Source organism: Anabrus simplex, chromosome 5, assembly GCF_040414725.1.
Source record: "Anabrus simplex isolate iqAnaSimp1 chromosome 5, ASM4041472v1, whole genome shotgun sequence".
NCBI lineage: Eukaryota > Metazoa > Arthropoda > Insecta > Orthoptera > Tettigoniidae > Anabrus > Anabrus simplex.
In genome coordinates, this window is record NC_090269.1 from 10,047,443 (window position 1) to 10,058,606 (window position 11,164).

At 43.0% G+C, this 11,164-nt stretch overlaps 1 protein-coding gene across 1 annotated transcript; it reads right to left on the minus strand.

Moving 5' to 3' along the window:
* Positions 1–1,507: 1,507 nt before the first annotated feature.
* Achl (La ribonucleoprotein translational regulator Achilles) lies at positions 1,508–3,236 on the minus strand. The gene has a single exon (XM_067147891.2). It carries the CDS (start codon positions 3,234–3,236, stop codon positions 1,947–1,949), a length of 1,290 nt encoding a protein of 429 aa, XP_067003992.1. The 3' UTR covers positions 1,508–1,946.
* Positions 3,237–11,164: the final 7,928 nt, after the last annotated feature.

Below are 11,164 nucleotides of genomic sequence, written 5' to 3' on the forward strand. Positions count from 1 at the left end.
ACGTTCCTTCAAGATTATTTTTTTGTTTTGAGAATGTTTGAGGTCTTTGAAAGTCTAAGACTTTCTCCTGTAATTGACTGTAATTGGCCTTCCTCTTGGTTTCTCATCGATGCAGAAAATTATTATTACTAGATGTTTTGGGAGTAATAGGTAAGAATGCAAACTCATTTGGCAATAAGAATTGTTGTCTAGTCGGCCGGGTCTTCCCAGATGTAGCAAGAGTTTCTAATATACTGGACCCCTGATATGTATGCAAATCTCATAGCACAACTGCTGTCCGGGCTAGAGTCTACGTGTTAATTACTTCAGCAAGTTTGCATTCTAACCTATACATGCTGTTAAACGTACCTGATGCACCTCGATTAGGTTTACTTACCTGTGATAATGGTTGCTACGTTGAAATGTTGGCAGAGAAATCAATTCCTATGTCCGTTTTATTCCTGCTTGGATTATTTGTTTAGGCAGGATATCGTAAGCTGCTTTACGATGTTCAGGGTCGTATAGCCTTAACATTGAATGAGAGTCGTTGAATTCTTGGTCAGTGTGCCACGCTCTGATTCTCTCGCGTTTATGACGTCATCTCGATAGGCAAGAATTTCTACATATATCAAGAATATTAGGCTGTGTGTAATGTTAAGTGCGATAGAGCGGAACAATTGTATCTCTAGTAGGTTATCAAGTCTGAGATATTTGATCAATTAAAGAGCAACTTTTACTGGAGTTAATGATCTCTCCTAGCAAGACGGACATGCAATGGCAAGCCCCGCTACCTGCTGGTAATGAACTGCACAAGTTCAAGCGTTCCGCTCGAGGGAGCCCAGTTCAGACCATGTGCTAGCACAGCGGAGAAACCTAGCCTGTCACAGTTCGCGCTCCTGCTACAGTAAATTAGTTTTTCTGTAATGAGAGCCTTCTCCTATCACAAGAGTGTAGGTCAGTAGCTCTCACGACTTTCTCCTCCCGCGATTGTGAGTGTTGACCTAGACAAGAGAAAGGATTTGGTGAAAGACAATCCACTCCATGACGTTGGTAGTTTTTTTTTGAAACACCAATCTACGGGAGAGTTCACAGGAATTATATGTCGCCGCTCCTATTCGAAAACGACGAATGTAACAACGCTCTTCCTATCAATTATTTTCCTTAAGACTGGTCACGTATCTCTACCACATATTGATATACAGTGCATCAGAACAATTGTCGTTGAATTTATTTTCATATGCCCGTGTGTAAAGGAAAATGAACCTTACTGTACCATGCTGTTGGAATGTATGTTTGCATGACTTATTTACCCACTCCTAGAGTATGATGTATCCTTTACACATGCGCATAGGAAAATGAGCTCAACGAATTTTTTTTCTAATGGACTGTATATCAATATGTGGCTGTGAAACGCGACCAGTCTTAAGAGAAATAATGGATAGGAAGAGCATTGTCACATTCGCGGTTTTGGCATAACAGTGACGATATATTAACAAAACGAAAGTAAAGATAAATACGAAAAAGCAAGTCAAATATGAAAGTACTTCATTATTAAAACATAGTAACATTACACTTAAGAGAATAACAATTGAGACATAAAATCAATAATAGTATAAAATTGCGTTTTCGTTTACTTTTAACGTTCAGTCTTTGGTCACGTTTTAACTTCCATTCGAAGTCATACTTACTTACTACCCATAAAAATCCTCCCAACCACATTCATATCTTTGAAAATAAATAAAATGATTTTTGAAATAGAGAAGAATTAGAAAGGGGCCAGATCCTGCATGAAAAGTGATAGAACGAAGCACAGACAGATAGAATACACTTAAAATCACTCGCGTTAGGATGTGACCACCTTTCAAAACAAAATAAAGAACAATAAATAACTTAAAGAACAAGTGATGATGATAAGCTTTCTCACTCACAGTCACACGCATTCATTCACTTATCACAGCCTGTGTGAGCTAGCACACGGTGGCGGCTCGTTCCCTGAAGCCTCGGGAGCCGTCGGGCCCGCGAGGAAGTCGCAGGACGTTATCTGGGAGATGAGCGACGCCACTGTTGCTGCGGGGACGCATGACGCCGGAGCTGCTGCTGTCAGACATGGAGTCTCGGCGCGCGGACAGGCGCCGCTGAAGCCAAGGACAGAGTTCGGGCGCCGTGCTAGCCCGTACCACGACGCGTCCTGGAGGCGGGGGTGCGGCGCGGGGATATCTCGAGGCTGGAGGACGGTGAGGTTGTTTTTGTTGATGCTCCGTCTCGGCCTCCGAACCACTGGTTGCGCATGAAGAAGAATACTCAGCGTCCACGAGACGGGAGACGGCTGTCTTCTTACCGGAGGCAGTGCGCTTCTTGGAATTGCCCTTGGGGTTGGGCTTGGAATTTGTCGCTGGAGTATTGAGTTCCACAACGCGGATACCCTGGCTGTAACCACGCCAGTCCTGTTGACCCTTGACGGCGCGCTGGGCTGATTCAGTGTCCACATACTCAACAAGTGCACAGACGGTGCCCACTAACTCGGGTCGTTTCGCCACGAAGCTGCGTACATCAGCCGGGACTGGATTCCCGGGTCTCATGATACGAACCAGCGCTATCTCGCCGAACGAGGAGAACAGCTCGGCCACATTTTCGATTGTGGGCTTGTCGTGCGGTAGATGCATGGCGACGACTGTCCGCGACGGCGTCGTTTGGTCGTACTGAGGTAGAGGTGCCAGGCGACGAAGTTTGGTACCAGCCTCGTTGATCTGGAGTTTCGAGGAACGAAGTAGGGCGTGCGCTACGACACGCCAGTCCTTAGCTAGATGTTTGACGCGCTTGAAGCTCGAAATTAACTTGAGCGACACGTAGCCTTCTTTGTTGCGTTTCACGTGTTTTAGAAGGAAGGCATCCTTGGTGATATTTACATCAGAGAAGTAGAACTCTACCTGACTGACGATGCGGTCAGCGAGTTCATCATCTGGTGGCACGAAGGGAGGTTCTTGTTCTTGCTCTGCCACTTCGCAGCCAGAGTCTTTACCGTTGGTCGATCCGGTGTCCGAACCGCAGTCAGACATATCCGCCAGGTGGGCCCCCTCATCGTCGGCTGAGGACGAAGCGATGCGCTCTCCATGGCTGTCAAATGTCAGAGACACGTCACTGTCGATCGACGAAATACTATCCCGCGTGTCGGAGTGTTTCATTGGAGGTGGTGCGAACAGGTCTCCCAACTGGTCTACCTCCACTTCTTCACAGACAGCTTCGCTTGGTGCAGGCATCGTAGACTGTAGACACTGTTGTCCCCGCTCGCTCACTCACGACTGACTCGTTGAACTGCTGCAGTGGGGGTACTCTATGTGTGTCAGGTGAAGTAGACTGCTAGATCCCCTCCACAAGGACCAGATGTCCTATCCGTGTCTTGCTAGCAACGTTACTAAGTTTGCAATGTGCTTGGCGCTCGCTTATATACTTTCCCCCGGCCACTGAACACTCCATGGTCACAGGCCTCTGCTCATGCGCCGGTCCTACAAACAACGGTAATCAAAAATCGATAACACAAATCTAGGAAGTGTATACTAGGGCTACATTTTACGTAAGGTTTTATGCAATATTATTAACTTCGTAAATCTCACGGGTCACTCACTGAACGATAAACCACATTAACTTCATTACTCTCCCTGTTATACTCCAGTTTTCATTTCATGACACTTCTTATCGAAGGAAGGTTATATAGCTATCAGATGTTGACACCGCAGGTGAATTTTCTACCATTCTCTCCTGGGGTTAGGATTTGTCAGAAATGTATAATAATGTTATTGGATTTACGTCCCACGAACTATCTTCCCGATTTTCGGAGACGCTGAGAAGCCAGAATTTTGTCCCGCAGGAGTTCTTTTACGTGCCAGTAAATCTACCGACATGACGCTGACGTATTTGAGCACCTTCAAATACCACCGGAGAGAGACAGGTTCGAACCTGCCAAGTTTGGGTGAGAAGGCCAGCGCCTCAACCGTCTGAACCACTCAGCCTGGCTCTTAGAAGTGTCTGCCAGTCTTGGAACTCATACTGAACCAGATATTGCTTTTTCCTTTTACAATGTGCTTTTCATCGCACAGACACATGGGTCTAATAATAATAATAATAATAATAATAATAATAATAATAATAATAATAATAATAATAATAATAATAATAATAATACTTTAATGTTATTGTTTTTTTTCATTCTTAATCCGTTTACCTTCCAGGGTTGGTTTCTCCCTCTGACTCAGCGTGAGACTTGGCGTCGGGGGACATTACTGGAGAGGAGGACCACTACCCCGCTCAGGTGGCCTCTCCTGTTAAGCTGAACAGGGGCGTTGCGGGTGTATGGGAAGATCGGAAAGGATAGACAGGGAAGAGGGAAGGAAGCGGCCGGGGCCTTAAGTTAGGTACCATCCCGGCATTTTGCCTGGAGGAGGATTGGGAAATCACCGGAAACCACTTCGAGGATGGCCGAGGTGGGGATTGAGCACCCCTCTACTCAGTTCACATCCCGAGGCTGAATGGACCCGGTTCCAGCCCTCGTACCACTTTTCAACTTTCGTGGCAGAGCCGAGAATCGAACCAGGGCCTCCGAGTGTGGCAGCTAATCGCACTAACCACTACACCACAGAGGCAGACAATAATAATAATTTAATGTTATGGTCTTCCGTTCCAGTAACTACTTCTACGGTTTTACGAAACATCGGAGAGCCAAAATTGTGTCCCTCAGGAGTTCTTTTACGTGGCAGTAAATCTACCGATACGAGGCTGACGTATTTGAGTACCTTAGAATACCACCGGACCGAGCCAGGATCGAACCTGCCAAGCTGGGCTCAGAAGGCCAGCGCTCTGACTAGGAAAACAATAGAATGGGCTGATGAATAACAAAAAAAAAAAAAAAAAAAAAAAAGGAGCAGTTTGTCTTAATTTTATATTTAAGTAACTACAGGAAACTACTGTAGTTTCGAAAAACCAGAACCTAACTGAGATAATGTTCGGAAACCAAGAAAGACAAAACGGGTCAATAACCTCGATGTTTGGCGACTTAAACATAAGTCATCATCATCATTTAAAAAAAATGATATTTGTTCGTGGCGTCGACCTATGGGGGAGGCAAGGAATGTTAAGGACGACACAAACACCCAGTCCCCAGGCCAGAGGTATTAATCAATTACAATTAAACAACCTCTGACCTGGCCGGGAATCGAACCCGGGATGCGTTGCCCCCTACACGGCGGGGCTGGACAACAACGCCATACTTATATTTCTTTGCACTTAATGTAAGACAATAGTAGTTAAAATTATATGGTGATTTAGTTTTATTCAGAGACCAGATCATCGATGTTTTGAAGTATGTTCCCAGTGGATATGGTTGTTCTTAATTCAAAATTATAAGAAAAGTGAGAGTAGAAGGGTCCACCTCTGTGGTGTAGTGGTTAGTGTGATTAGCTGCCATTCCCGGAGGCCCAGGTTCGATTCCCGGGTCTGCCACGAAATTTGAAAAGTGGTACGAGGGCTGGAACGGGGTCAACTCAGCCTCGGGAGGTCAACTGAGTAGAGGGTGTTCGATTTCCACCTCAGCCATCCTGGAAGTGGTTTTCCGTGGTTTCCCACTTCTCCTCCAGGCAAATGTCGGGATGTTATCTAACTTAAGGCAACGGCCGCTTCCTTCCCTCTTCCTTGCCTATGTCTTCCAATCTTCCCATCCCCCCGCAAGGCCCCTGTTGCATAGCAGGTGAGGCCGCCTGGGCGAGGTACTGGTCATCCTCCCCAGTTGTATCCCCCTCCCCAGAGTCTGAAGCTCCAGGACACTGCCCTTGAGGCGGTAGAGGTGGGATCCCTCGGTGAGTCCGAAAGAAAAACCGACCCTGGAGGGTAAACAGATAAAGAAGTAAAAGAAAAAAAGAAGAGAGTAGAAGGAAGAATGTTCCTAAAGTGACCCCAGCCAGCTGCCACGTCAGCAGATGAAATATCATCTTGCGCTGATGTATAGGAACACTGTCGCACTCTTATGGACGGGGTGAAAACAAAGAATTTAGATCCCGAATCTTTAGGTAGTAGTAGGTTAGACCGCGAACTAATTTGGTTATTACGAAGTGTTGACTAGCCCCTTCTTCCCTTATTTAGCAGAAGTAACATAAATGCTAGGGGTTCTGTTGGGTCACAGTCCTAATGTTTATGTAAATCTCATAGCATAACAGTTGTGCAGGATAGACTGAACTTGTTATTCGCATCGGTAAGTTTGCATTCTAACCTATGGGGGGGATCTTAGGGAGCATAGTGTCATTTTGCAACCCCCCCCCCTCCCCCAATATTCTCCTCCTAGATGTTAAGCCCCCTTAAAATGTGAAGTTTGGTAGTTTTCAGAGGCTGCTAAGGCGTTAAATATGGAGAAGGTGGAAGATGATTTTATATTAAAAGATGAGATTAGAATGCGGGCATTGCTTCAGAGAAGTACATTTCCCAAAGGAGACTGTTCAAGTGGTACATCTGGTGGTAGAGATTTTCACATTTCGTATCGTAATATGCATAATGTACAGTAATAAAACAAGTGTTAATAAAATATATTAATGAAGCAAGTTCTAAATATTTTTATTTGTGTTTATTTTTGATAGCTTCGTACATAAAACTTTCCTTCAAAATATTTGCGAATCAAGTTATATTTTTCTGTTTATTTGTGAATATTATTGAAAACTCCGTACATAAGACTCGATCAAAAATATATACTTGAGAAACAAGCTCTATTATTGCTCTGTTTTGCTGTTGTATATATATATATATATATATTGTGAATGTTGTTATTATATAGGAATGTTTACATTAATAGTTGTTCCACATTTCACACGCCTGTGTTCATGTTAATCGTGCCTCACCCCCCCCCCCCCCCGCCCCTATTAATTACCCGATTGACTGAATCTAAGAGTGCTTAAAAACGCGGGCACTGGTGATAGCTCTTCTTATGTCCGAGGGTTGTCATCCATCTCTACTGACGAATGTCTGGAATCGAACTCCGATAATTCGCACACAGTTTCATAACAACAAATTGTACTCTGCCATCCCTTATTATACCTTATCAGACGAAATTCTTAAAGAGAATATCTTCGACGATCGAGATCTTAACCACGAAGATGGACTTCATCAGTACGACGTACTATAGCGTGATCGCACGTACTGCGATAACAATATTGGCAAGCAATTTAACAAATATTAACGAGTTGCACAATTAACCGTGGCCGTAGTGTTAGGGTCGCGTAACTGAGAGCCTGCATTCGGGAGATGGTGGATTCGAGCCAAGCCTTCAGCAGCCCTGAAGATGATTTTTCCTAGTTTCCTATTTTGATACCAGGAAAATGCTGAGACTGTACCTTAACCCTTTTATGCCAGGCATTATTTTTGTGGTTGCGCTAAGAATACCAAGACAAATTTAATGAAAATGCACACACTAAAGAAAAATATTCTCCTACTTACATTTTTGGATCTAAATCCCCGTTACGTTTTCCATAGCACACATATGAATAGAGAACATGTGAGTGTGAGTGTAATAGCATTCGAGTTTCATTTTCTTCATCTAAGAGTGTACGAATTTTTTTATTTTTTGGAAAAAAAAAGATTTGAAAATTTAACCTAATTTTTACATACATAATGTATTTTGATCATGAGTATGATACCTCTGTGAGAATATTCGGTTAATTTTGAATAAAAAAGTGATGTTTTTATGTAATTATTGATAGTGCTTTTTGAGAATTACGAAGTTTTACAAAATCATCCACGGGCAGGTTAAATACACAATAACCTCTTCTTTATTCGAACATTTGCCAGTCGATAAATCATTCTCTTATGAATCAGCTAATGTTAAAACATTGCATATTTTAATCATATTTCACATACTTATCAACACTTTCACTATTGGAAGTAAATAAACAAAGGTTTCAACAAGCAGTAGAGTGCAGGGATACCACGCACGAAACATGCTCGTACAAAACGTCGAAACAAACATTTTATTAAACTTCACTGATATCGATATCGCATGCTATCGATATTTTAGGAGAGTAAAAGCATAAATTTTTCTGGCGGTATTACTTACGCTGCCATCGTCCAGTAGGAATTGAAGATATAGGCGAAAGAAGACCGTGGCCGACAGATCGGCCCCGGCAGCTCGCATGACACCGAGCTCGATAGCTGCAGTCGCTTAATTGCGGCCAGTATCCAGTAATCGGGAGATAGTGGGTTCGAGCCCCACTGTCGGCAGCCCTGAAGATGGTTTCCCGTGGTTTCCCATTTTCACACCAGGCTAATGCCGGGACTGTACCTCAATTAAGGCCACGGCCGCTTCCTTCCACTTCCTAGGCCTTTCCTGTCCCATCGTCGCCATAAGGCGTATTTATGTACGGTGCGACGTAAAGCAAATAGCAAAAAAACAATAAGAACAAAAAAAGAAGAAATGAAAAAAGTTGGCATGACCGATAGATCGGCCGCCTGGCACTATAAGAGTTAATTAAACCGACGGCCCATTTCCATCCTTCCGTCGCCGTAAACCTTCAATGTTTTATTGTGACGTTAAACCATAAGAAAAAAGAAAAAGAAAAGGTAAAGCCAGACAATTAGCAACATTACGAGAGATAATCTATCGAAAATGTATTTGATGTTTCTCTTCAGGTTTAAGGACCATTTGGCGCCCAGCCTTATGTATTGTACGAGCAGAGAGTGCCTGTAAACTTATTTTAGTGTGAAAATTTGGTAACGTTTTCCACTGAAATTATTTGAGATAGCTCCCTCGGAACATGGAATAAAGATTACGATCACTTCATTCGAACCTCGGACATCCGAGTGGTGTAGCTTCCTAGTTCTATCCTGGACCGAGTCTTACTTTCTTTGGGATTCATAGTTGGTCAGCCTTTGCTAAGGTCTTATTTCGTAATTCGAACAAATTCTGAATTTACATTGAAAATAAAAGGACCAAGCAAGCTTGAGCTTTACGTGACTCTTGATTTCGTGAACATAACCACGTGAACTCCGGTTTCACGTAAAATTCGAACCACAGTGACATGACTTCTCATTTCAAAAATCCAGATGCATTGACTAGAACTCGAACCGTGGCCGCCAGGGAGAAGAACCAGAAGAAGAAGAAGAGGAAATATTTCACTGTAAGTATTCTACGTTGTTTCGTTCAAGGTAGTTACAGGAGTACCGGGTGAGTTGACCGTGCAGTTAGGGGCAGCCCTGAAGATGATTTTCCTTGGTTTCCTATTTTCACACCAGACAAATGCTAGGTCTGTACCTTAATTAAGGCTACGGCCGCTTCCTTCCCACAAGTGGCAGGGAGGAATTCAATTAGGTGAATATGTACCGAGCAGTGCGGCCTATGCCAACGACTTGGTCTTAACGGCAGATTGAGCTGAAAGCCTGCAATGTAAAATCTTGGTGCAATAAGTCTGACATGAAAATTAACCTCTCGAAGACTAAAGTGATGTAATTATGGAAGAAACCTAAGAGAAATAAGTGTCAGATTGGGAATACACACCTGGAACAGATAGATAATTTCAAGTATTTAGGATGTGAATTTTTCCAGGATGAGATTGAATAATGGTGCAGTGAGCTGGCAGTTGTGATCAACACTATTCTGCAGAAAAGAAGTCAGTACCCAGACGAAACTACTTCCACATCGCTGTTTTCAGACCAACTTTGCTCTACGGGAGTGAAAGCTGTGTGGACTCAGGATATCGTATTCATAAGTGAGAAGTAACAGACATGAAAGTAGCGGGAATGATCGCTGATACAAACAGGTGGGAACAATGGCAGGAGGGTACTCGGAACAAAGGCTAGTTAGGAAGGAATACGATCTATTAACCGGCTTCGGTGGTGGGGTCATGTGAGGCGAATGGAGGAGGACATGTTACCTAGGTAACAGTGCTAAGGACAGTGTTTACTATTAACAACCACAAACAGTCGTATCAGCACATTATTTTAATCCATAACCAGTTTTCAGACTTTAAGATTCATCATCACTGTTAAAATTATTTGTAACATTTAAGTCATCATTAGTGTGTGATCAGAATGAATTAAAATTCGTTAAAATAAAGCCCTGTTGAGATCAACATAGGAAGGGCTGGTTTGTCCTGCTATATATATGTATGTATAATACTTTACAGGTTATCATAATACGTAGATATCATTTGAACTTAATTATGGTAGCATATTCCTGAGACAAAACTGCAGTTCACGCTAGATAAGAGAGCTGATCTGTCATTTTTGCACTGGGTGTGTTCTCATTAAGTGGGCCTTGCTTTTGTATGGCTATTGCAGCATTCCGGCCATTACTGGCATGCGACATCAATTTAAGATTTAAACAGAAGCATTTACATTCTGTCTTCTCAAAATAAACAAAAAGTAAGCGGTAAACAAGTGTTTCCAATCAATTAGGTGGGCATGTTGTATCCGAGGCATTACAGTACTTGTTTTTCTGGTTAACGAGCGTTTTGGCAGTCAACTCGAAGGTTAAGTGACTAATTCTTTTCGCCGAAGTTGGTGTTGCGTCATGTTAGTCATCGAGATTGCTGGGAGAAAGAATACGTAATAGCTACGTCGGAACCAGTTAACTATTCTGTTATTGAGTGATCATTTTGGCTACTTGTAGAGTATGACGCCGAACCGCCTTGTCTACGTCCCACATTGTTACATTCCTACATAAGATGAGTTTCTTTCGAGAGTTGAAATATGACGTTAGCGCTAGTGTTGCGAAAAAAATGGCGTGCAGTTGTCATGGTAACGTAGACAACGGTGACATGCTTATGCCGCTAAATGGAGTGTGTACTTCTCTTTGTAACTTGGTGCCAGGGGCATAACTTTAGTGCCTCCCGGGCCTGTAATGCAGACGTCTGCAAAATAATATATATCTTGCCTTATGTCACCTCTGCACGGAGATGGTCACAGTGGTTTTGTAAAATCAGTCGAAATAATTCGCTTTTAATATTTATACCTAGAGATATTGCCATCTAGCAGCAGTCGTCACAACACCGCGACACGCTCTTCGCAAAGACCTGCACCAAATTATTTAAAAATCATTACAGCGAATAAAAATGATACCCAAATACCACATTTTAGTTCGAAAATGATTCTTTCTTGATGTGCAATGCACCAGAGATCGTATTATACAAACATTTTGCTGAACTTTCGTCACACATTT

Coding starts and splice junctions, on each gene's coding strand:
- Achl (XM_067147891.2), bottom strand. CDS start 3,236: ATGCCTGCACCAAGCGAAGCTGTCTGTGAAGAAGTGGAGGTAGACCAG.